The 26,359-nt window shown below is 38.7% G+C and overlaps 3 protein-coding genes and 1 long non-coding RNA gene across 5 annotated transcripts; 3 read left to right on the top strand and 1 right to left on the bottom strand.

Moving 5' to 3' along the window:
* Positions 1–1,721: 1,721 nt before the first annotated feature.
* LOC124197797 lies at positions 1,722–7,075 on the bottom strand. Its single transcript, XM_046593345.1, has 6 exons — positions 6,714–7,075; positions 4,821–5,029; positions 4,571–4,706; positions 2,915–3,057; positions 2,434–2,839; positions 1,722–2,358 (listed from the first exon to the last, which is right to left on the bottom strand). The coding sequence occupies exons 1-6, from the start codon at positions 6,790–6,792 to the stop codon at positions 2,288–2,290; spliced, it is 1,044 nt and encodes a 347-aa protein (XP_046449301.1). The 5' UTR covers positions 6,793–7,075; the 3' UTR covers positions 1,722–2,287.
* Positions 7,076–13,409: 6,334 nt separating this feature from the next.
* Positions 13,410–17,788, top strand: LOC124198472 (endoplasmic reticulum transmembrane helix translocase-like). The gene is made up of 10 exons (XM_046594319.1): positions 13,410–13,845; positions 13,908–13,966; positions 14,051–14,182; positions 14,253–14,363; positions 14,431–14,548; positions 14,615–14,904; positions 14,975–15,059; positions 15,217–15,792; positions 15,856–16,642; positions 16,715–17,788. The coding sequence occupies exons 1-10, from the start codon at positions 13,489–13,491 to the stop codon at positions 17,743–17,745; spliced, it is 3,546 nt and encodes a 1,181-aa protein (XP_046450275.1). The 5' UTR covers positions 13,410–13,488; the 3' UTR covers positions 17,746–17,788.
* A 520-nt stretch (positions 17,789–18,308) lies between these two features.
* LOC124198475 lies at positions 18,309–19,534 on the top strand. 2 transcript variants are annotated; one of them, XM_046594323.1, is made up of 5 exons: positions 18,309–18,460; positions 18,523–18,668; positions 18,732–18,794; positions 18,859–18,951; positions 19,017–19,534. In XM_046594323.1, exons 3-5 carry the CDS (start codon positions 18,752–18,754, stop codon positions 19,490–19,492), a joined length of 612 nt encoding a protein of 203 aa, XP_046450279.1. In that variant the 5' UTR covers positions 18,309–18,460; positions 18,523–18,668; positions 18,732–18,751; the 3' UTR covers positions 19,493–19,534. The 2 variants fall into 2 exon arrangements, with proteins under 2 accessions (XP_046450279.1, XP_046450278.1); XM_046594322.1 differs by having other exon boundaries at positions 18,314–18,668.
* A 3,349-nt stretch (positions 19,535–22,883) lies between these two features.
* Positions 22,884–24,767, top strand: LOC124198480. Its single transcript, XR_006876579.1, has 6 exons — positions 22,884–23,076; positions 23,143–23,256; positions 23,323–23,436; positions 23,497–23,610; positions 23,676–24,673; positions 24,737–24,767. It is a non-coding gene; the product is annotated as an uncharacterized LOC124198480 (long non-coding RNA).
* Positions 24,768–26,359: the final 1,592 nt, after the last annotated feature.

Here is a 26,359-nt window from a genome sequence, read left to right as displayed (position 1 = left end):
ATATTAAGAAAGTGTCCGCCGCTCTACAGTAAACACATCGCCAGCGCTATAGTATATAGCAGCGCTGCTGCTATGGAGCTGCTGCTGCTGGACTAAAGTTATTTAATCTGTCCGAAAACCGGACAACTGAACGACGAACGTTGTAGGTTGTAGCTGTTTTCAACAGCTCAATACGCCCAAGTTGGATATGTTTGCATCGACTTATTCGCGTTTCTTTACTATTCCTCACCAGCATCGTCAGTTCACGTTTCTTTTCTCTTTTTACATGTACGTATAAGCCAATACAATAAGTCAAGAAACAAATCGAAAACGTGAGTCAAATACCAGAATGCTTTGTCATCTATTAACCCCAAACTTTCTCATTCTCACTTGTTAAAACTTGGCTGATTTATTTATTTATTTTTTATTTGGCTAATAAGTGTTGGATTTTATGTATATACCGTATCTCTTTATTTTTTAAGATTACGCCATCAATATTTACCTGATGGATGATAATTTCTGTCTAAACAACAGCGGGAGTAGCAGACTGCTGGCTATATATTCAAATGTGAGAGTCCTGACTATTTATCTGACTTGTTTATTTTAGTTCTTATTTGACACTTTCGAAACCCTAGTCGAACTACTAGCCTACTGATTTCACTTCATCGCCTGTGTGTACAGGCCAAGTAAATAAAGCGGCTGTCGATCTTGAGCCGGCTTAAACTATTCATTGGTGGATTATACTGTATGGCCTTGGCTTCGATAAGAACTCAATATTAAAACCCTCGACACTTTTCGACGGTCTTTGAGACTAGCCAGACACATTTTTGAGCCGCAAACTCTTTCAAAAAGAAAAACCCAGCTCAGTTGATCAAGTTGGACGGTGCCAAAAATACTTGGCCTTTACGATATTTAGTCAGGGCAATAAGGGACGGAACTTATTATGCAAGATAGCAGGCTAACTATATCTTTATTTTTACGCTATATTACATAGGAAAAACGTAAACCATACATACGTCGGTTATTACGCTCTATTTCTGTGTATTGTTCATCTGCACGGAGATAACGTAAGATCGAATGAAAAATTCCAATTTACAAATATGAAAAAGAACGACGCAGTTTTTCCATTAGTAAACGAATCAGCGTAACCACGGAAAACGGGGGGAAATCAAGTAGATTCCATTGGGAAACTCAAGTAGCTACTAGATAGGCCGTACCCACGAATTTCCTATGCGCCTTTGAAGCACACTACAAGTTGCTGTAGTAACTGTTGATATAATCATAACCCGGAGACAGAAAATCAAGGAGATTTTTTCAATATATCTAAACGAAACAGTGTAACCACGGGAGGAAGAGTCGCATTAAATGCGGTGCTTGCGTAATGGAACCATTATAGAAATATATGCTTTCCGAACGACCGACTTGATATTACATGCTTATTAGGTGACGGATGTCGCAGCGTCTAATGGGATTCTGGTGATCGGGCAATGTGCAATCGGCTAATGTCCAATTTCTGTAAATGACGTACACAGAACATGGAGAAGTCGCAATGAAGAAAAAAAAGAAACATTCGCTGCTGGATTCGAATAATTATTCCTCTGATATTCACCTGAACGCATCCGAACATGTCTGACTAAATGCTCGTGTCACATCAAGTTCTGTGGGGGGAAAAAGTTAATCAAAAGCTCTTTAGTTTTAACAAATTTTTTAAGATTAATTTGTTGAAATAAACCCCAAACGGAAACAGTAACACAGAAAAATGTATTGAAACAAATTGCAATTCATCATTGAGTATATTATTATATATACTGATTGAACTGGAGATCATTTAGAAATCATTTATAGACAGTGCGTCGTTTAATTAAAAAAAAAAATGCAATTCAATGCTGCTTGGCTCAGAGAAGAATATAGACGAACGAAATTTGTCAGTGACATTTTTGAATAGAAAAACGAGAACTAAACGACGTTACGTATATGTTACGTATACATAACTTTCATTCCTTAATGAGTAACTTGAGGCTTGTGTATAGAAGAGATCTTTCATCAATGTTCAACATTCAACAAGTAAGCAAAAGAGAAAGAAAACAAAAATAAAACCAAAATGGCATGGCAAAGAAGTGTCGAGCTCAATATAATATGAGAGGGGGATAACGATCACTGTGTCATAAAAGGTATTCAAATTCCGCTACGCGCTACGTATGCTAAGTGTTTCTGACTTTTATTCCATGGCGCTGATGTATATAGGTACAGTATATAGGTCTGCTGGGATTTTATAAATATTCTTCCTTGAAATAATTACAGATGACAATCAAAATGAACTGCGACAGATGGACCACGTTGATGAGAACATCAAAATAAATCCTGCCAAAATCAGCCGACCTAAATAATCAAAAACAATGATGAGGATTATTATCAAAATCAAGTAGCATTCAATTGTTCTTTATAGCTTCTTACTGAAGAATTCGGTCGTGATGTTGGAGGAAACATTGGTAAACGCTCCGTGCCGAGTGCTGAGGCCAGTAGCCGATGAATTGGTAGACGTCGCCGATTTTGCCAATTTGATGGCAACGCGACTTCCCGGAATCGACGACGGAGCCCAAGTAGTTGGCGAATTCCTGATGACCCTAATGTCATGTTTGTCGGATTCTTCGAACAAGCCCAGGATGTGTGAAGTGCAAATAAGTGGCAAAACGACGTCGGAACCTTTGACCAGGCCAGCCAATGCCCGTGACCTTTCGAGTCTGTCGACGACCTGGATAATCCAATCGATTGGCAAAATCAGCATCGAAGTCGTTCGCTTCAAATTGTCAGCGATGCCATTTTGAACCCATTGGACGACAAACTGTTTATCGTTGGGGACCTTGAACAAGAAAATGGCTCTCATTATTTATTTAAAAAGACCAGATAATTATTTTCTCCGAGTTGTTGTATGTACGGGAATAGATGCCAAAGACCAGGAGAGCTGAGGGGCTGGAATGCCCTCCATGCCACTGCAATTGGCCACGATCGTTTCGTTGGCGATGCTCTCGTCGACAGTCACTTTGGACACGGTCACAAAGGGAAGTCCTTTAGGTCCGTCTGCGCAACACGGCGAAGCCAGCGAAAAATGAATTTTAAAAATAGTTTTTTAGATTAAAGGAGATACGAACGAAATTAGCTCAAGTTCAATGCATAGACATTGTTAGGGGATGATGTAACTTGATCTGGCGTTTTCCAGGTATAACAGAAAATAACTACACACCGTTATAACTATACAGGCGTTCAGATACATTTCCTCCTGTTATACACGACGGATTGTTGCCAAAACAGACAACAATTTCTTTTTTTGATCCAATCGAAAATATGCAAAGTAGAATAATATCGAATCACTTCAGATTCCAAATATAAGAACTAAAATTAAATTTATTTATTTGTTTGCAGAGTTTCGGCTGAGGTTCTAACTCATCATCTCCATCCGACTCCAGCAGCTGCAATGTTATCCGCTTTTTTAAAGAAGAGTAGCTACCGTGACTTTGTAATGTGCTGCTATAGCAATTGCCATTTATTTATATACATACCAGCGGCACCAACCCGTTGTGGAACTGAGAAGAAGCGGCTTTTTTTTTCTTTTTCTTTTCTGGTATTTGATTTTGATTTTCCCTGGTGACTTTTATCTTTTTGAAAAAAAAAAAACTGCACAAGTATGATACGAGAGAATGAAAAGTAGAAAATGGCCTCGAGGGAAAGTGGATCGGCCGGATGCAGTGCAGAGCAAATTGCTCCTTTTACTATGGCAATCAACGGTAGGATGGCAGTTGAGAGCTAGCTAGTCGTTTCGCTTTTGTTACAATATCTAGCTACCTTGTCGTCGTCGTCGTCGTCGTCGTCCCGCTGCTGTCTACTCAGTTGCGTCAGTTGGTCGCTAGGCAACACCCTCTTTTGCTTTGATTTTCGGGATGATGCTACACTGATGTTGATACTTACATCCTGAAATCGGAGAGCATCACATCTCGTTCGCCGGCTAAGATATAACCGTTCCAGCTAGCACCAGCGTAGGTACCGTAGCATATCACTTGATGAGCTGGCGGTTTTTCCTATTCATTCAACTTTGATGGATATATTTATATCATTCTAGACGAGAGAGACCTTTATAATCATACTTAACATCTATAGCGTGACACTCTGCCGAGTTGTGTGTTGCTCTAGACGCGGACGTTTCAACGGCTCTTAAACTAATTAACAGGCTGTTCCTACATGTTCATTATCACTATGACATGTCTGCCCCCTATCATCAGGTTCTTTCTATTCTCTTTTTCATCTCTCATCTTCCTTGGGTTTTGAAGATTTCAATGCGCACAGACAATTCGTCGCAACTTTTTCACGACATAGACGCGGCGGAGCGTGACTCTTTTTCTACCTAATCAGATCCGTCAATATCTAAGAGCTAATAATATTCTTAGAATAAAAGGAGAGACAAAAAACAAAATGAAACTTGCTGCATTGGCGGAAAGGTGAAAAAAGAAGAAAGAAAAGAAAAGAAGAGAAAGAAGAGAAAGCTTTTTTTTTTTCTAAAAAAATCAAACCCGCGTCTGCATGAATGCCAAACTCTTACCGATAACATTGAAGTGCGCTTCTCTGTCGGCGGTCTCGAATCCCGGCGCTTCGGCCGAAACTTCGCAGCGGTACAGGCCACTCGTCGATGCCTCCACCTTTGTCAGCACCACATTGGTGGAAGTCGATGAAAGTGTCTAAACAAAACAGGAATTTTGAGACACATTTTTTTTTTTCACGATATTTTTGGCAACTTTTTTGAAAAATGAAACTTTTCGTATTTTTTTTTTTTTAATAGAAATAGTCTTTACTTTGATTCTAACGCCGGACACGTTGTAAACACGCTGGGCCGGGGTCTCTTTGGGCATGTAACGGAAAAACTCGTTGCCGTCCTTGTACCACCGAAGGAAGTAAAGCGTTTCGTTGCTGCCCAACTGATATTGGCAACTCAATTGGCGGTCTTCGCCCACTTTGGCCGCTAGCGGAACCGAGAAATCTGTAATCTGCAAACAGTTAACACCTAGAAAAGAAAAGAAAAAGACAAAAAAAAAAGAAAGAAAAGAAAACGGAGAATTTTAAAAACAATTTAAAAAAAATAAAAGTTTCGTCGATTAATTGTGACCATAAACCATATGAATGACACAGCATTATACAGTTGGCCGTGTGTTAGCTAATAATAAGCAAAAAAGTTTGCCAGCCATGTCTAAATTGACTAAGATATTTATCAAATCATTGCCGAGCTTGACATGTAGCTTAATACGCTTATATAAATTATATACACATGCCGAAAATCCGCAGAAATAAATGAATTTGGGTGCTGCCGGTTTTATTTTCCAATCGAAACCTAAATACAATAGAAGGTACAACGTCTGTGCTAATCTATTTATATCCTCCTTTCTGAACTTCTGTCTTTTTTCCTAGAATTGTTCGAGAAAAGTTTCAGATAACGAATAATCAATGTGTCTTTAGATCATTCAATATCAGAATACCGGATGAAAAATTGACTGCACGTGTTTTGACTTACTGTAGCATATGATACCAATAAAACATTAGTGCTGCGAAAATGAGACAACCATCTCGTCCTGTTCAGTTTAATTTCTACCAATATGCAAAATATTTTAAAGATTCCCAGAAAATAGAACTCCTCACTACATAGACCACACGGAGACATTAGAATTCCGCCAATAAAATTGACAGTAAAATGTGGCTTATCGACAGTGGATACCAAAAGTATCTATAAGATGTATATTATAGTAATACACAAGCTATAATTTATAATAAATCAAAAAGGTAAAATGACAATTCAGAGTTTTGATTTGTCCATATTTTCCATTGAGTTGAATTATGCTGTTAATCGCCATTTCTCCAAATGGTGTCGTTACACGTGTCGTTCGGCTGCGGAAGCGGAAATACAGGTGAATGTTTGATATGTTCAGTGTAGTTGTTAATTGTATGAAAATCGCAAGACAGAGGGAGGAGCTCCTTATTCCTTTCAAAAGATCCGTGACAGGGCGGCGGCGGCGGCTTTTGATTCCGGGCAAGTTTAGTTCAAGGCTTTAAGCAGGTAAGAAGTTTACCTCGTCGTCCTACCAAGACACGAAGTAAAAGGCAGGAAAACTAGACTATACCTTCTCTACTTGGGTGTCGCGTACCCGAATTCGTAAAGATATAGTAGTAGAAGTGGAGGGGGAATAACCCAGCAAAAGGTCGCGTCGTCCCTTTTACTTCATTTTCACAAAGTGGAAAAATCATTAGAGAAGAAAACAATAAGAGTGCCAATTGAGTTTCTCCCAGTGAAATATTTGCGCAGATGACTATACAGCAAGAAAACACTAGCAGATTGTCAGCACTTCTTGTACGGAATTATTTAGCTGAACTGTTTCCGGTGTTGGCAGTTTATTGAGATTTGAAAGGTGATGATTAGCATAGCCGTCGCTATTGGTAGGCAATGTGTCAAAAGTCAAAAGATTCATCACCATAGTCAACTATCCAATTGTCCAATGATTACGTTATACATGCTATCGGAAATGACAGAATAATCGCATTTTTCATTTCTCTCTCATCTGGAGTCGAACGAAAAATCGTGCGAATTCAAACACCGTGTCAAGGCTATTATAATAATTGCGACGTAAGATTAGATTTCTCCTCTCATAAGCTAAGGCTGCGTGCCAATCGAGTGGCTATAAAACAATAACACGAAATACCTGTGAAAAAGACTTGGACGATCCCGATGAAGTTGAAGAAAACGAAGAAAAGGTTCACTGTCGATCGACGCACAATCATTTTGCATTTCTTTTCTGAACCGACGATGAACCGTTTTGAGCAAATGAGAGAGAATAATCAAAGAAAGCGGGGGAAAAAAATGAATGTGCTGTCGTCGTCCAACTTGGCGCACACGCTGGACTCGCTCGCTCTCTCTTCTGTGATCTATACGAAAGCCCCGGCAGCTGCTGAACTGAGCCGGGAGCAGAGAATCGCATCTGCTTTTGATGTCTTTTCCACATCCAGGCAGCCAGCGGATAGAGGGAAAAGACGGGAGTCGTTGTGTGCGTTGCCGTCCACTTTTTGGTGCGGTCTCAGCGCACGGGAATCAAAAAACGACGAGCAAGCCATATAGGACAGTCTTGTTTTTGTTTTTTTTTTCTCGGCTGCTGGATGGATGTTAGACGTGCCGGGACGGCAGACGGCGATTGCGCATGTCTCGTTCGCTGGCTTCTGCTCTGTGTGTCGCATATCCGAGGGATTTCAGCCGCAGACGACACCTTGACTCGTCAGTTTGACTCCCGTTGGCAAAGATATGGGCCTATGCCCTCCGCCTACAAGTCTATAGAGCCGGTCATAATCCATCGTCTCCAGCATTTCTATTTATCCCTTTTGTTTTATATAGCTGACTGCTGGTCTTTCTATTTCATGCGGCATTCTATAAGACATTGGTGATTCATTTGGAATTTGCATTGCTTTCTGTAGGATAGGCTTCGACAATATGCATGCTAATCAGCTTGAGGTAGGACTGAGTGAATCCTCACAACAGTATGTCTAGAAAGCAGTTCATATGCATCATTTTATCCCCCTTACATTTTATTCATCCGGGTAGAAATAAAGCTGGGCTCTTTGATAATGAAGTGTATCTTCGAGGAATTGTTTATTGAAAAATAAAAAATAAATGAATTTCATGTTTAAAAATAGAACTGGCTGTTACTATATGCCAATAATGAATGAAACTCCCGCCGGAATTTGAATACGACATCTTTGATTTGTTAAAACGTTTCGAATTTCCCGCCATTTTTGTTTTAAATTGTCAATCGTACTCGATGTGAACTTCTCGCTGCACATTACAAATAAATATTGATTGAGTTAGGAATCGTCCAATAATTAATAGTAAAGTTTTATCGAAAAAGGCGATGCCATTTTGTGATTCGTCTGATGTGAGTAGTAATGCAACCTCCATTCTTCCGACCAACGATATACGCTCTAATACGCTCACAGTCAAAGCGATAGCGCTAGCCACGTCAAAGCCTTTGGCATTGTAGTTTCAGCAAGGAGCTGAAAACTATTAAATTCTATGTGCGACGAACTAAGAACTACACGGGCAGTTAATCTGAAACTGTAGGCCGCTACAATAGCTATAATACACGCTAGTGTTAAAAATGACACAAGGCGGACAAAATTGTGGGAGACATTCCAATTCCATGTGTGTACGTCTAGTATACAGGACACATACGTACGTACGTACACAGTGATCTTTAAAAAGTCTAAAGAAGTCAAGTTTTAAGAAAGTCATTGTAAGAAGCGATCACTCAGACAATAGAAAGTTTGAGTTTCTTTTCACGGGCGTACATATCGTCATACATTCATGCATCTCGACGTCTAGCTGTGAGACTCTTGGGCCGTCTTGGGCCGAGCGAGCGAGCGAGGCTTTCTATATGCAACTCGAGATGAAAGGCTCTCGTTGCGACTTGCGAGCTTCTGGTTTCGGATTTCAATGTGACTGAGGGCCGGATCAACTTGGGTGACGTTTTTATTTGGCCTAGCTGCCTGCTGCCTGCTGCCTGCTGCCCTGTGCCGACGAGAGAGAGATCGTCTTCGCCAAGCATCGACATCCATCAGCCTCGCGATGAGCAGCAGCACAGCAGAGGGATTTAGTATTGAATTCTGACTCCCATCTCCTCTCCATCAGCCGGATCAAGTGATGAACGGCTTAGACTACGACAATATCCAGTGATAGGAAATCCATTTTTCGGATAGCCTACATCTATCCCAGGGTGCGCAACACATCGTGTATATACGTACACTACACTCACCCCTCCGCCGCTCTATAAAGTTCACTCTTCGAGTTTACGGCGGACGATATTATATCACATACTTCTCGCCGTTCTCGCCGCCAATCGATTACAACAACATCTGGAATTACAGCGATAACTTGCACGCTCTTATGAGATTGAATTACTTCAGAGCACTTAGAACACGGCAGACAGTTGGATGAATAGAAAGATGCGCCAACTATTTTATTTCGAGGACAACCAAAAATTCAAAAATCTTGGAAGAAATTGGTTAATTTTGATTCGAAAAACGGAAAAATCGCGGCGGATTTTCAGCGGGTATTAATGAATTATCTTTAAAAGTTCGCAAGTCGTTTGATTGTAGTCTAGCATTGTAAGTTTTTTTTATTGTTGTTTTGAATGAATGTTGTTTGTCGCTTGTTGCGAATGAATTTAATTGGGGGAAAATCCTGTCGGGTACTCGACACAACCACTTGATTCCTCTCAACAAAATGGGTAATCATTCTGAACGGTTAAGCAAGAGAAAGCAACGCCATTCAAGAGGAACCAATAGTGGAGAGCTATGCGCACGTTTAGAGTTCAATTTTAAGTGACTTGAAACTCGCCATCAGGAAGATGCTGGACTTTCACCGTCTCAGTCATTTCTATCGCATCCCGCAAACGGAGATGCGATGTTACGCAAGTTATTCTAATTACGCATTAACAAGAAACCCTGCGTACATACAACTCCAATAAGTTGTTTGAAGATTGCTCTGTTTAGTCTAGTTTAAAGATTGTCCAAAGAACGTTCGGTTATTTGGATTGTAGCCAAAAATTGATATTGGCCAAGAGGCTTCCATTTTTATTTTCCCCCCCGCGCAAGACTTTGGACTTTTGTCATCAAAGGTTCCCGATGCTTGCTCAAATAAGAAGTTGAGAAAATACTGATCCGACAAACGAGATCAGTGGCCGCGGAGGGGAATGTGACAATGTTTATTTTCATGCCTGCTGGCGACGACTTACTGACTCGGTGACTTCAAGTCAGACTATCTACTTTATTCCTAAGGTCTGGTAATTCTATAGTGACTATCCCATACATAGCTCTATACGTGTACGTATATACGTATATATTTCTCATATCTTGCCTCTGCGAAAGCAGGAGCACAGCAGGGCTTTCGGCGTGATGATGAGAGGGGTTTTCCGTCTGCGCAGCCCACCGCCTCACTATATAGTTCCAAATCCCGCTTTGTTGCTGATCCCCGGATCTTCCAACTTTTGCTCGGGCTTTCGAAAGGGGATTTTGCGTGGCCCACTTTTCGACTCATTTCCTATTCACATCTGGTGGGTTAGATCGCGTAGACTTCTTCCTCGAAAAATAAAAAAAAGAAAAGAAAAGAAAGGGAAGCTATATTGGGGTGTGTCCCCCTCTGTTTATGTTCATCAATAGTATAGTATATATATAGGCCGCACACCGTCGATTTTACGATCTTAAAATATGTTTTGTATGCGTATATATCAGCATACTTGAGCATACTATTGACGCGTGATGAATAAACTCTCCCAGCCACCTTACGTCACTTAAAAAAATACCGATTCAAATACATAAGTTTTATCGAGTTTTACAGAACTAATCTCCAAAATGTTTTCAATTTAGACGTAATGCTTATCTCGTCAAGTCTTTCAAAATGTTTAACATCGTCTTTATTATAGACCAGTTTTTTCGAGTTGGGTCTAAATTATTTTTAAATTCTTCAAAATTTCAACAAACGTAGCATAAACAATTGAATCCAATTAGTTTTGGATATTCGTATCGTATAGACATGTCGATAATAACTAGCTAGTAATAAAGCAGGTGTTTTTAGATTGTCCTTCGATGGGGAGTCTAATTGAACAACAATGTCCCTGATGGCGACGAGAGGGCCAGAATAATGTCAAGTGCGTTGTGTTATTAGTACCGTATCGCGCTGCGCAATAACGTCGTGCTTTGTTATGTATTATGTGATTCTCTCTTATTAACAAGGTGCGCAAGTCAGGCGCAAGTTTACAAATGTGTAGCTTAACAGGCCTAATTGGCAGTAAACGTATACTGCTGCAGTCTTTCATGAAAAGTGTCCATATAACAAATATTATCTAGCCCACTTTCTTGTAAAATCGACTGTCAAATTAGACACAATAAGAAGAAAATCGGGAACCAGATTTCTACTCTACTTCCCGATACTTCCGGTTACTAGATTATACTCACCCCCCTGCCCATTAAAAAAATCGGTTTTTAGCTAGAACTTATCTCGCTAAAAAATCAAATTGCGCGCCATTAAGTCGATACTGCGTCATACATGATCGTCAAACGTGACCTCGGAACGAGTGAACAATTTGAAATGGTGGATCCCATCAAAAGTTTCACGTCAAAATGATAAAAAATGATGATAAGGATGCGCAATGAAAAAATAGAATTAATTAGAACACTTGATTTTCTCCAGGTGATGGCGTTTGGGTTGGAAATATCATTTGAAGAAATCAGCGAAACGTAGTACTTGATTTTTTCACATGATACCAAAGACATTGTAGCGCGTGTAGACAATCAAACGATTCGCGGTGGGAAATATCAGTACGAACAACTTGAATACGAAAACCAGAAATTGCTCAATGTTCTATTTATTCCATTATCCCTTGCGAAAACAAGAAAGACGGAACAAGATAAAGTGGGGTTCTTGTCTGTTATAAGATAACGCGACAAGAGAATGAAACGTGACTTTTTGGACAATCTAAAATAATGAGCGGGGACGATGCTAGCTGCTAGCTTACATATATAGCAGCAGCAGACAGTCAGGCAATGTGAGTGTATCTTCAACTCTAGACGAATAAAAATATATGTCGCGCAGCATTTATTCAAGATCGTCAATATTTTGGATACACTGCGTTTTTATATTTAATTCTAACTACTGTTAAATGTTACGAGCATTTCCGTTTTCTTAATGGTGTCTGCAATCATCGTCAACTGTATATGTAATGCTGGCCTTCTAACGATCAAGACACATTCAGTATATATATAGTATAGGAGATCGACTGGGTTCTATGGTACAGCGACCAGAGGTTTGAAAGCACTTGTTCTTGACAGATCTGCCATCGTGCAAGCAAAGGTGGAAACGTGAATAGAAACGACCACCTCCCGCTGCTACCGGTTGATGGACTGACAGCAAATAAACGAAATATGTCTGTTTTTGCTATGGGGGAAAAATAGATAGCTTAACTTTCAATAATTTAATAGAATTGGATTTGTCGCGGCGATGGAACCCTTAAATCGTTTGTGCGGCAGGTGGTCCTGCTGATGCGTGGCAGGAGGAAAGAGTTTATAGGGTAAATAATCAATACTCTTCTAGCCGTAGTAGGTCTTGGAAATAGCCGGGTCGTTTGACAAGTATTATCCATTTGCTATTTTCACACCTTATTCCAGCGACAGAAATATGGAATTATTTTCTCCGCTTTATCAAATTTATTTCAAACGAGTAGTCTACGAGATTAAACTGTGTGCCGCCACAGTATTAACACAGACGCGCGAAATATTTATTGATTGTGTAAGCAATTCCATACAGAAGAATAAAACAATTAATGTCTATCATGAACTTCTAATATACAAGAATTTAGAATTGATAGTGGTATCAAACCTGAAAGAGTTTGCCTTTAATCTCTCCACATATTCATTTCCAAAGAATTTAAAATTTGAACGTCAAGAAGAAACCCATTTTCTTGTTATAATGAAATTGCAGTGATATATAGGCTACATGGAAATGAGTTGAAAACGAAACGTCGTGAGATGCCGGCCCTCGAAGTTGAATCACAATGCGGATTTCGACGCATCTTCGTTGATTGACTTTGAGTTCGAGTAAATAGGCCTATCTCTTTTCAAGAGTCCTTTGAAAGTCATTGACTTCTACAGCAGCACCCCTGATAATATATTAAAACTATGGCTAAAATCAATCCGAATTCTATCCTGCATTCTTAAGTGTTATTTTGTAGTTGATGGAACAGAACTGAAGAATGAAAAACAAAAAAAAAACGGCAATGAATCTCACAGATACCGATCGATATCGTGGTAGTCATCACTTTAAGTAAAATCTTAGTTTAAAATTAAGAAATTTGCGTCTTCCTAACTAGTCCCTGTAAAAAGTAGCTTGAATTATAAAACAGAACTCATCAAAGTAGATTCTGACTTGGACTCCCTTTATCTGTTTGAATGTAGCAACAAATATTTCTTTGCTTTTCACGGTTAATAAGGAGCGAAAAGGTGAATCAACTAATAACTGTGACTTTATATGGCCCGACCTCTTCTCCTTATTGCTGACTATGCTGAATTGCTGAGTAAGCATAATATCGACTCGAAATCTACTCGTAAAAGCATTGCATTGCGTAATTTGCGTTGTACGAAAAGTTTGCTATTTAAACGAAGCGACTTATTGAGGTTAACGAATCTTTTATATTAATAGTAATTTAAAATGATTATTACTAAAAAATTCAATTAAGAGCCTCAACATTTTAATTTTATAATTTTTTCTATTCATACGGAACGCCACCTATAAGGAAGCGAACGCAACATTTTATTTTCATCTATCGGATTAATTCAGAACTGTTTACGACTTTCGGTTAACCGGTTAATTCTCGTGAAAACTGTCACTCTCTGAAATGCACAATGCAGTAGGATTGGCACCAACAGACGACGAAAAAGATGGATGTTGACGTGTCAAAAAACCTGGACGATCTCGTTCAAAAAGTTTCGTTACACAATCCGCTTCCTACAATTATTCATGGATACTCACTGCCTTTCATATTTTTGTACGGGTTGTGGTTTTATTTATGGGTTTTTGTTTACGGGGTTGAAGAGTATCCAGAAGCAGGGTGGATATCATTAGCCGGCATAGGACTAATCCAAGTTTTAGTTTCATTGTCGTGTTACTGGTCCGTTCACATCAGAACATTTCTTACCTGTACAAGTACATCTAATCCATTAGAAGCAATTTATGTTAAAGTGGTTCCAACTCCAAATAATGGTTCCTCTCAACTTGTTCCAATTCAAAGAACGAAGGTAATTTTCGACAATGGGCACAATGAAAATAAATTAATAAACTTTTTTTTTATTGTTTTCAGGATGTTGAAGGAAAAGTTGTGAAAATTTGGTTCATGTTTCAAAAAACAAGATACATTTGGTAATTTATATGATTAATATGATAAATTCAAAATTTACCCACAACACTATTGCATTTTTAACATTCTTTCTTGTTCTAATACAGGGATATTGAAGAAAAGTGTTTTAAAGGAATAGTATTCCCAATTGGTCATAGTTACCAAGAATATTTAGATTGGAAAGGATATCAAAGTGATTCTGATATCAAAGAAGCTGAAAACAACTATGGAAAAAATGAGTAAATAGTTTATTGCTGTTTTATTAACATTAATTTTTCAATGATTTCTTAATGCCGTCAAATGTTCTAGGTTGGAAATGGTTGTGCCTGAATTCATGGAATTGTTTTTGGAGAGAGCCACTGCACCATTCTTTGTTTTCCAAGTATTTTGTGTTTGTCTTTGGTGTTTGGATGCCTACTGGTAAGTACTACTTGTATTAGGTTAAATACCATACTATGAACTGTTTTCTAATATTTGCTAAATATAGGTATTATTCCATCTTTACGTTACTTATGTTGGTTGCTTTTGAATGTACGCTTGTACAACAACAGTTGCGCAACATGTCTGAAATTAGAAAAATGGGGAATAAGCCATATAGTGTTCAGGTGGGTTTATACTTAATAACTACGATTAACGTAAACATAGATTATGTAAGATATTTTGTATTTTAGGTTTATCGGAGTAAAAAATGGCAAATGATCTCTAGCGATCAACTAGTTCCTGGTGATCTAGTGTCAGTGAGTCGCTCCTCTGACGATTCTTTGCTCGTACCGTGCGACATGCTACTTCTTCGTGGTCCATGTATTGTTGACGAATCATTGCTGACTGGAGAGTCAGTCCCACAAATGAAGGAGCCCATAGAGAATTTGCCTGACGACCAAACAAGTCGTTCCTTGGACATAGAAGATGAAAGTAAACTCCATATATTATTTGGGGGAACTCGTATCGTTCAGCACACTTCGTGAGATTAACAACACAAACTAAATACAGGAATGGCGAATTTAATGTCACGAAAATATTTTGATTTTCAGGCCCACCAAAACAGCCGGACAGCTGAAGTCTCCTGATGGAGGATGCATTGCTTATGTTCTTCGTAATAGCTTCAACACATCTCAGGTAAAAATGAATTAAAAGACATTTCAAATACAACTATTTAACAAAAAATAACTGATGATAAATGAAAAAAACAAGAAAAAATATCGGATTAATGCCCTATCATGAGCGTGTCAAGTTTGTTGATTTTAGTTAATATATTTACGTTTGATTGTTTCAGGGAAAGCTGCTACGTACAATATTGTTTGGTGTTAAACGTGTGACGGCCAACAATCTGGAAACATTTGGATTTATAGTTTTCCTTTTGTTTTTCGCCATCTTGGCTTCTGGATACTTGTGGATCAAGGGAACAGAAGATCCGGATCGCAATCGCTACAAACTGTTCTTAGAGTGCACGTTGATTCTGACGTCGGTAGTTCCTCCTGAACTTCCTATAGAACTATCTCTAGCTGTCAACACCTCACTGGTTCAACTCACCAAACTAGGAGTGTATTGCACCGAACCTTTCAGGATCCCATTTGCCGGCCGAATCGAAATGTGCTGTTTTGATAAAACTGGAACTTTAACAAATGACAATCTTGTTGTTGAGGGCATCGCTGGTCTCGATGAAAACGATCCAACTATTGTACAAAGTTTAAATCAAGTGCCGCTAGAGACTCTGCAAACCTTGGCCACTTGTCATTCCCTCATTCACATGGACGAAGGCCTAGTTGGTGACCCACTTGAAAAGGCCACACTAACAGCTATTGATTGGACTTTGACCAAAGGTGACGCTTTGATACCCAACAATAAATCGGTAAGTTTCTGTCAAACCCTGTTAGTTAAATTTTGAATTATTTCTCGATGTTAACGACTTTAGGTGCGCAGCCCAGCATTGAAAATTCATCAAAGATATCACTTCAGCAGTGCGCTGAAGAGAATGGCAGTTGTAGCTGGCTACAGCTTATCAGGCTCCATGGAAATCAACTACATAACCGCCGTGAAAGGAGCTCCTGAGACCCTAAGGTCTATGTTCGTTTCAGTACCGTCCAGCTATGATGAGGTGTATTTAGCCATGTCTCGCAAAGGAGCCAGAGTTTTGGCCCTGGGATACCGCAATCTAGGAACATTGAGTCATCAAGCTGTCCGTTCATTGAAGCGTGAAAATCTTGAATCAGAGCTTAAGTTTGCCGGATTCTTGATTCTCTCATGCCCGATGAAGAAAGACTCTCTCTCTGTTATTCGAGAAATAGTATCGTCGTCACATCGAGTCGTCATGATCACCGGGGATAACCCTTTAACGGCCTGCCATGTTGCCAAAGTGTTGAAGTTTGCCAAAAAAGAATCTACTCTTATTATGACTTGTGTTGCGAATGAGTGGGTGTGGCAAAGTGTTGACCAAGACTTGGAGCTCCCACTGATACCGGCCGATTTCAAACGATTCACATCGGACCATGTGCTTTGCATAACGGGTTTAGGCCTCGCTCATTTGTACAACGCGATTCCCCAATTTTATCACCGGGTTTTACCCCACATCCGCGTATATGCCAGAGTCAATCCTAAACAAAAAGAACTGATTATTACTTCTTTGAATGGGCTAGGCTACACTACTCTAATGTGTGGAGACGGGACCAATGATGTAGGAGCATTGAAACATGCTCATGTTGGTAAGTTTTGTTTTGTTTTTTTCTCTTAAAAAACAAAACAAAAAGTAACCTTGTGTGTCCTTTGTTTGTCAGGTGTGGCCATTCTTTCTCATCTCCCGGAGCTGACGTCGAAATCGAAGAAATCGGAAGACAAGTCAAAAGAAAAAGAAGTCAACAACGAAGGCCACGAGAAAAGTAAAAGACTCGTCTCGCGTCATGGCGACAAAGGGCGGCCCATCCCTGGTTCTCATGATGTCGCCTTGGACCCTCGTCTGGAACGTTTAAACAGGGCGCAAGTTCAGCTCCAGCAAATGATGAAAGATATGGAAGAACAGGAACGGGCCCAATTAGTCAAGTTAGGAGACGCATCCATCGCTGCTCCATTTACATCGAAAATGAGTTCTATCCAAAGCATTTGCCATGTCATCAAACAGGGTCGCTGCACGCTCGTAACCACTTTGCAAATGTTTAAAATCCTGGCACTGAACGCTCTTGTATTGGCTTATAGTCAATCTGTTCTTTATCTAGAGGGTGTCAAATTCAGTGATGGGCAAGCAACTTTGCAAGGTTTACTCTTAGCCGCTTGCTTTTTATTCATTTCTCGATCAAAACCACTGAAGCATTTGTCCCGAAATCGACCCTTACCTAATATTTTCAATTCTTATACCATTTTGACTGTATTACTTCAATTCTTGGTTCATTTTTCAAGTTTAGTGTTTTTGGTCCAGCAGTCGTCCATACGTCTACCACCAAGAGAATCACCGTTTCCTGATCTAGACAAAGAATTTGAACCGAATTTGCTGAACAGTACAGTATACATAATTAGTATGGCTCTTCAAGTTTCAACGATCGCAGTCAACTATCGTGGTCATCCCTTTATGGAAAGTCTGAAAGAGAATCGCGTTTTGCTTTACAGTCTGATAGGGACAGGATCCTTTATACTTGGTTTAGTTCTCGGTTTTTTCCCAGAAATTAATCAAGAGTTTGGAATTGTGGATTTTGAAACCGAATATCGCAATCTTCTCGCAGGAGTTCTCTTAGCTGATTTTGCTCTTGCTTTCCTTGTAGATAGAATTTGTTTGTTCATTTTTGGCGAAGGGAAACTAAAAATTGCAATTGACTAAAAGTGTAGACCCTATAAGACAAATACAAATGAACTACGAACTATATAATTAGACATGCTTTGAGTTCAAGAATAAAAGAAAGGCAAAACAGGTAATTCGGGTGATTCACTGAATTAAAAAAATAAATAAATAATACGTTTTCAAAATAAATTATAACTAACAATTTCTTGCACACGAACATGAAAACGTTTTTTTGACCACACTATTGTTACCTTGATTATAAGCCTTGACTTTTGACTGCGCTGGTTATGTACAAATATTTAAAAAAAATTTCTATTAGTTTGCAGGGAGCGTTCACATAAATACATAATAGACAAGTTCCGGATGCTGAGTTGCACAACCGCTAAATTAGGATCGTGCGCCAACGTGTCCTTTTAACGTTGTGGCAGAGCAATAGATACCTGGTCGGTTCTCGGCCGTGTTGGCTTCCCTATCCCGGTTTTAGGGTAAACGTATCCCCGATTTTCAGACATTTTAGGGCGGAGCTTGTCAGAAGTTGTGAAGTGGTAAAAATGAAACAGCGCCATCTAGTGATAAGACGTTGACTTTCAAATAATACTTTCGGCGGCCATTTTTGTGTAATATGTGAATACGGCGGCCATCATCGGGAATACGTGAATGAAGCCTAACCATAATTTCTGTAAAAATGGTTTGCAGGTGTGCTGTTCCTGGTTGTAAATCAACATATTTCAAAGGAAATCAAAAAGAAAACGAGGTTACCCTGTTTGCAATTCCTAAAACTTCATTATCTAAATGGCGAGAACTAATTCCATGTAGTTATTTGACGAGCACCTCACGTATTTGCTCCCGTCATTTTGACGAAAGTGACTTCAAATCAGGGATTTAAATTTTGAACGTGTTCCATCCTTTCAAACGTAGGAATCGTAATGCTGGAGCAATTCCCAAACATTTTCTGATAAATGGTATTGATATTACATTTCCTGTATAATCTGTAAAGCACAGAAACTGAACCTTTTTCATTTTAGATACACCTAGTCGACAAGCAATGCAAAATGTTGATGGTTTCAAATGGAGAAATAACCTCAATGGTATTTTTAAATATGTTTATTTTGTTTAATATCAAATAATGCAATTCTTAAATATGTATTGTAGTGGAAACAAATGCTAGCAATGCATCAGTAAGGAAACGACCAAAAGTAGACAAAATACCTACTACGTCTAAGAGAAAAAAATTTGACAGTACAGGTATTGATAATAGTTCTCGTTACATTTTATTTTTAAGAGCAATTGCTTTAAATTTTATCTGATAGCACCCTCCATGGAAATTACCTCTACTATTAAAGAATCAATCAACATTCCCCAGGCTGCTGAAGAAGCAATTTTTGATCCACTTCCAGATTCAATCAAGGAAAATCTTGCTGTTGTCATGGAAGATACGACAGTTGCATCACCTTCTATGGAAGCTACCTCTACTATTCAAGAATCAATGGACACTCACCAGGCTGCTGAAGAAGCAATTTTTGATCCACTTCCTGATGTAATGAACGAAAATGTTGCTGTTGTCATTGAAGATTCGACAGTTACATCACCTTCTATGGAAGCAAGCTCTACTAATTTCAAGTCTAATTTTGTGACATTTCAGTCACTAGTAACTTCATCAATGGTACCAAAGAATTGGACATGGTATTTTGATCAAATTAAACAAACGATTTTTTGCATTTCGATGGATCAACTACCAAATGAAAATTATAATGTGAAAAGTGTACATTTTCAAAACAAGAAGTAGTGTATTATGTCAACGGAACAATAAACAATTTACACAACCAAACAATAAAATGTAATGTTGGGACACTTAGAAAAGACCTAGAGGTTTGACAGTTGGATACTTCTACCTTTTTATTTTGTTCACTTCTTGTAGAAAAGTAAGCTGTGATTGGTCAATGAGTTTTTCATAGACCCTTCCTGATTGGCTGGCTTCACGTAGTACCTGACACACTCACTAGAGGCGCTCATCAATTTTTCCAAATCGGACCACGTTTACCCTGAAACCGGGATAGGGAAGCCAACACGGCCGAGAACCGACCAGGTATCTATTGCTCTGGTTGTGGGGATAATAGAAAGCGGGTTTTTTATTATTTAAGCATAGAATTACTTATCTAATCTTAGAAATGTTCAGGATTATCGTTGTTTAGAACATTCTGCTTTTTATAGAGTAACGAGTAACCTGAGCCCCGGTCAAATCCGGGGAACTTTGGTCTAGCGTTAAGTCGGGCTGTTTTGCTATTCGCTTTTCTGTAGCACGATCTGCCCGTAATAGATTTTATCGTGGGAAATCTGCCCAGTACCTTACTTGAAGATTTCGTCATCACCGCGATGCTATAGACATCTGGTGATGATGCTGGTTGTTGAAGATTGCGTCATCACGACGACGACATCTGGTGTTGGGCATGTTTGGGCATGTTCCATTTTGGGGGAGGAGCCTGTGTTGACACATTGTTGACACATGAATAAGCCCCTCCCCCAAAAGCTTGTTCTTTTATTATATATGGATTTTAAATGTATAATTCAGCTTAGTTTACCCATTAAAATTAAAGAAAGTCCAAGCCTGGGATGCTGTTTAGTCTTTTCTTGTGTTTAATACTTAGAATCTTAGATGTAAACAATAACATGGGTGATCTTAATGCTAGTGATCCTATACTTGGGGAAACTTTAACCCTTTTTAAATTGTCCGACTACGCGAAAGGACTAGTGCCAAAAGAAAAAGAAAAGTATCTTGAAAAGTTATTGAAAGTGGATAGTGCTGACAAGTGACAAGCTCAAACAAATTACTCTATAAAAAGCAGAATGTTCTAAACAACGATAATCCTGAACATTTCTAAGATTAGATAAGTAATTCTATGCTTAAATAATAAAAAACCCGCTTTCTACTATCCCCACAACGTCAAAAGGACACGTTGGCGCACGATCCTAATTTAGCGGTTGTGCAACTCAGCATCCGGAACTTGTCTATACATTATTACGCTTCGAATAAAGATGCACAATATGTACTTAACGAATACTATTTTTATCCCTGAAGGATTACTATCCTTACTAATATCTGTTAAGTGCTAAGGCCTAATGATTAATGAATAATAGTTAGGTATAGGGCTCTTTCGGATCTGTTTTCTTTTGCCGCTTTATCTGGCAACACAGCAAGGCGCCGTTCCCTGGTAGCGCGAGAACGGGGAGAATGGGACGAATGGGAGGGAGGAGGGCGTACGAAAAAAAGGGGACCCTCGTTTCCTCTTCTCCCCCATTCGTCCCATTCTCCCTCTTCTCTCCGTTCTCGCGCTACCAAGGAACGGCGCCATGCTGCGTTGCCAGATAAAACGGCAAAAAAAACAGATCCGAAAGAGCCCTATAGGCAGAGCTATAGACTCCTGGTCGCTTCACGGCTGTGTTGGCTTCCCTATCCCTGTTTCAGGGTAAAAGTAAGCCGATTTTCAGAGATTTTAGGGAGGAGCCTGTCAGAATTGTGAAGTGGAAACGTTAAATAGAGCCATCTAGGCTCTCAAAAGTAGCTGAGCGTAGTAGCTGACACACTCACTAGAGGCGCCTTTTAAAGTTTCCAAATCGCCTTGGTTGGCTTTGTCTGACCAACTGACGAAGGTCAGATGACGTCAGAAAAAATCTGACATCATGTGACCTACGTCAATTGGTCAGACAAGACGGGGCGGGCAATTGTAGCAGACATCATCTTGACTCGAATGCTGCGTTTCCGCGATGGCAACACATGTAAAAAAACATGTCGAACAGCCCATATAGGGCTGTTCGAAAGATCAATTGGTGATTTAAATCAAGTTATCGGTGATTTCAATTTTGATCTAAATATTTTTTTTTAATATTTTTATTTTAATCACTTTTTAACGAATCAAAATCCACAGCTAATTTTTACCAAAACACGAAAACAGTGTTCAATGAATCACATTTCTCATCCAATAGACAAGGCTAACGTCCGAAGTTGTCACTTTTATTTAAGAAAAAAAAAAAAAAATTGACACGAATTGGTAATTGTTCTTGCATGGCGGCTTTTGGAGTTTCGCCGGTGTCATTATCCATTATTAGTTTAATTTTTTCCATTTCAGTCATCTCTTGTTCTCGTTCATAAATGGATAACTACATTCGTTCGTTATCAGGTGAGATTTTCGTTTAGTGATGCGGGGAGATGTGTAACACGAGCTTCTTAGGACGTCCACACTTTCGGACGTCAAGAAAGAGAGTTTATACAAGAGCATGGCCTACTGAAATAACGGCCCAACAGCTCACTATCTCCCTGTTGCCGAATGGTTCCCAGCCCCTACCCCTTCCCATCCCCTACTTTTCATAGCCAGAGGGTCGTAAGGTACATCAGAGTCAAGTTCCACATTCCATGTCATCTTTCCGCGGTTTAAAATTTTTTTGATCGTCAGTCTGTTTGCCTTGCAAGCCTTAAGCTAACGTCATATATGGTCGTATTTGGGCATGGCTAATTAAGTTTTTTTTAATGTGTTTTTTTTCCTTTAATACAATGCCACGTACGTGCTGTGTAAGATTTTGCAATAGTTCAAAACATGGTTCAAACATTGTGGAAAACAAATCTAAGTTACATTTTTTTTCGTGGCCTAAAGATGAGAATGTAGTGGAAACGTGGCTCAAGGCATTCTCAGACAACAGTTTTGTCACTGGTTTTTCTAAATATTTTAAGGTTACCAAAAACTTGAAAATTTGTAGCTTGCATTTCGAGCCGAAATTTGTTAATGAGAATACTAAAAAACTTATTAAAAATGCTATTCCTACCATTTTTCAATTACCAACACATCACTCCATAAAGGCAAGTTGTCATAAGAAATTAAAAGTTGTTATTATAATAAAAATTATGTGTTTTGATGTGCCTAATTTCAATTAATAATATTTTTCTTATAGGCATGTACAACAACTACAAATGTGGACAGGACACCATTATCAAACGTAAATGGTCGATTGAAATGTGTACCCTCCATTAAGGTTTGGATTACTGGTTGATAAAAGTTTACTTGAATATCTAGTTATTAATCAATGTATTCTCAAAATTAGGAAACTTCAAGTGATAAAACAGTGAGCTCTTTTTTTGCTCGGGACTTACATCAACATTCTACATCCACTCATTCTAACTCAATTGTCTTTTCTACTATCTCTAAGCATTACTTGCTTTTAGTCAAGTAAAATATAAAGTTATTAATCATTGTGATTCAATATTAGGAAGCTGCAAGTGACACAACATTGAACACCTTCGGTCATGACTTGGATCAAAATGGTAGATCAACTTCTCATTCTAGCGTCCTTCAAGGAGATTTAGAATTATCTATTCTCTCTGTAAGAATTTCTTTACTTAAAGTTTAGTTTAAAATCAAATTATTAATGATTGTGTTTCACTATTAGGGAACTACTAGTGATATAACTTTGGACTCCTTTGGTCATGACTTAGATCAAAATGGTAGATCCACCTCTAATTCTAACAACCTCGGTGGTGATTTACAGTTGTCCCTCCTATCTGTAAGCATTTTTCGGCCTACAGTTTACTGGAACATTGAGTAATTCAATATTGTGTTTCACTACTAGGCAACTACTGGTGATACAACCGTGAACTCCTTCGGTCATGACTTTGATAAGAATGGTAGATCCACTCCTCATTCTAACGCTCTCACCGGTGATTTAGATATGTCTCTTCTCTCTGTAAGCATTTTTTGTGGACCATAGAGCATAGAATTATAAATAATTGTGTTTAACTACTAGGCAACTACTAGTGATAAAACTTTGGACTCCTTCGGACATGAATTAGAACCAAATGATAGATCCACATCTCATTATAACGACCTCGGTGGTGATTTAGAGTTGTCTTGTCTCTCCGTAATCCTTAATTGCTTAAATTTTAGTTGAAAATTAAGTTAATAATAATTGTCTTTTAATTGTAGGTAACTCCAAAAGATACAACACCCCTTCTCAAATGACATAGGAATTGATTCCAGCGTTGTCCATCTTTTGGATTCTTCAATTCTTGATTTAGATAATTCAGCCAAATTTTTAAAAGAAGATTCGCTTTTACATCCAAACAGCAATTCAATCTCACAGCCGTCAGAGATTGATGATTGCCGATTTCCCGAGTTGTCATCGAACATGATTCCAGATCCAGTCACTTCATTTAACCGTGAAATTTTCCTGATATTACAAAACTACAAGAAAACAGGCGATAGTCATGCCGCCATTAGTCACCTTCACGAGTTACAAGTAGAAAGCTTTCATAACGAACTGGTTTATTCAATAGTGATGGAAGCAGTTGATTCCGAACTGGAAGTGGATGAAACTAGATTGCTTAAATTGCTAACGTCATTTGTGTTGGCGAAAATTATTGCGAATGATCAAGTGAATAAGGTAATTAAATTGTTCAGAATTATTTCAAGTGTTTAAGGTAATGTAACAATAATGTTTTCATTTTAGGCCATGTTGAAAATCTTTGATATGCTTGAGTGGATTCATAGAAATATACCAAACGGTATACGGAAACTTGTGCGGTTCTGCAACACATGTAAACCGGTCGGTATTATCGGGAATGATTTGATATCAATTCTGAATTCTAATTGTCTTAAGATTGCTGTAAAAGAAGTGGATTCAAGTAACAACACCAATGAAGTGACTAAGGAGCCAAAGGAATATAAAGAAAAAAAAGAAGAAAATTTTGTCTAAAGAGTCTTTAACTAACAACAGAATGTTTGTTCGCAAGCTTCGTCATCAAGTCGTAAATCTTGAAAAGGAGATAAAGAAGTTGGAAAACTTAGTAGGATTACAAACAATCAAGCTATGCAAATTGGATAAGCGGATGACAGCTGCAATTAAATCGTTGGTGAGTGTTTTTGAAGAAGAACTTGACAAGCAGTCTGAACAACATGCAAAAGCTTCATTTCTGTTATGCCAGGTAATTGAAATTTTTCCGTTGATTAACAAAACATTTTTTAAAACTTATTTTTGTTTTTGTTAGCTCTTGAACTTCAATAAAGATAGCTGTAGGGGAGACTGGAGTATGCCGGGACACCGGGTCAAGAGGGACAGTAGGGGGGAAAATAGAAGATTTTAATAAAATTCAAAACATTTTTAGTATGAGCTTTAGATACATGCCAAATTAGATGGCATGTATCTAAATAACATACTAAAAATGTTTTGAATTTTATTAAAATCTTCTATTTTCCCCCTACTGTCCCTCTTGACCCGGTGTCCTGGCATACTCCAGTCTCCCCTACAATCAGATATTGTCAATGGACCTTGAAATACTCAATCGCCTTGCAGGGACGAAGTCCAACGTTGTACAACTTCTTGAGAGCGCATAACATCCTCACGCTCCCTTGCAGAACCACTATTATAAGCTACACAGGAACTACACAAGGAGAGGTCGGATTAACAAATGTAAACATTGCGCGACTAAAGATGCTTCTCAAAAGTCTTACACAGCCACACGAAAGAAGGATCTCCATAGAAATTGATGAAATGGCTTGCAAAGCCTTGTTACTATGGATGCAATCAAGACAGAAATTCGTTGGTGAAGTAGACTTCGGTGGTGTTTTAATAACCGATGAGGACTGGAACGCAATTTTCGAAGAAGAAAATGAAGAACAATCAGACGAAGAAGACTCAGAAGAAAATGATGGGAAAGGAATAGACTGTGACGGTGGGAAAATCTCAGAAGAGGCTGCGTTCTTGAAAGACGACAATGATGTGAAAAGTACTGGAGCTCCGGTTTTAGCAAACAGTTTAATCAATTTTTTTAATTACCGGTATCACCAAGAAGTATTCGGCGCTAGCTGGAAGTTGGCCGGTCGCAAAATTTACTGGAAAACAGTTATTTTTCCTAACCGTACACGTCAAAAAGAAGCTTGAAGAAATTGGCTTCATAGTAGAACGGCTGGTGGCCGACAATGCCAAAGTGAACGTTAAACTATTTAAACTGCTTAAAAGAGAAGCTGACAATAACGATTTCCAAGTTACTCACCCGGCAGATCCATCAAGGATTTTGTTTGTTTCTTATGACTATACACATATTTTGAAGAATGTCAGAAATCAACTAATCGATCGGCAATTGAAATGGAATGAAACCAGGCTTGATTTTTCGATTATCAAGCTGCTTTTCGTCAAAACAATTGAAAATGGTTTACCTCTTTGTCGTTTTCTTACTAGAAGACATATTGATCCGACGAATTTTGAACGGATGAAAGTATGTTATGCAAGAGACATATTCCGACCGGAGTTGGTTGCAGCCTTGCGATGTATGAGCGACATGTACCAAATTGGTTTTGAAAATGTAGAAGCACTCACAGATTTTTTGGAGTTTTTCTGGAAATGGTTCAATTACCATGATGTGTGTAATTTGACTCAACATTACCAGCAAAGGCTGGAAATGAAAAAAACCATTCTCAGATACCAATGATGAAAGACTATATGAGTTGGATGAAGAAATACCGAAAATGTTAAAACACTGGAATAAAATGAAAAGTAATGCACTAGAATGCTTCACGAAGGAAACTCTAGATGCGATTATTTTGACGTCTCGCTCCACAGCCAATTTTATTAAGTATTTGTTGAACGGCGGTCTCCAGTTTGTCCTCACAAG

Source organism: Daphnia pulex, chromosome 7 (assembly GCF_021134715.1).
Source record: "Daphnia pulex isolate KAP4 chromosome 7, ASM2113471v1".
Lineage (NCBI taxonomy): Eukaryota > Metazoa > Arthropoda > Branchiopoda > Diplostraca > Daphniidae > Daphnia > Daphnia pulex.
This window is presented reverse-complemented; position numbering and strand designations above follow the sequence as displayed.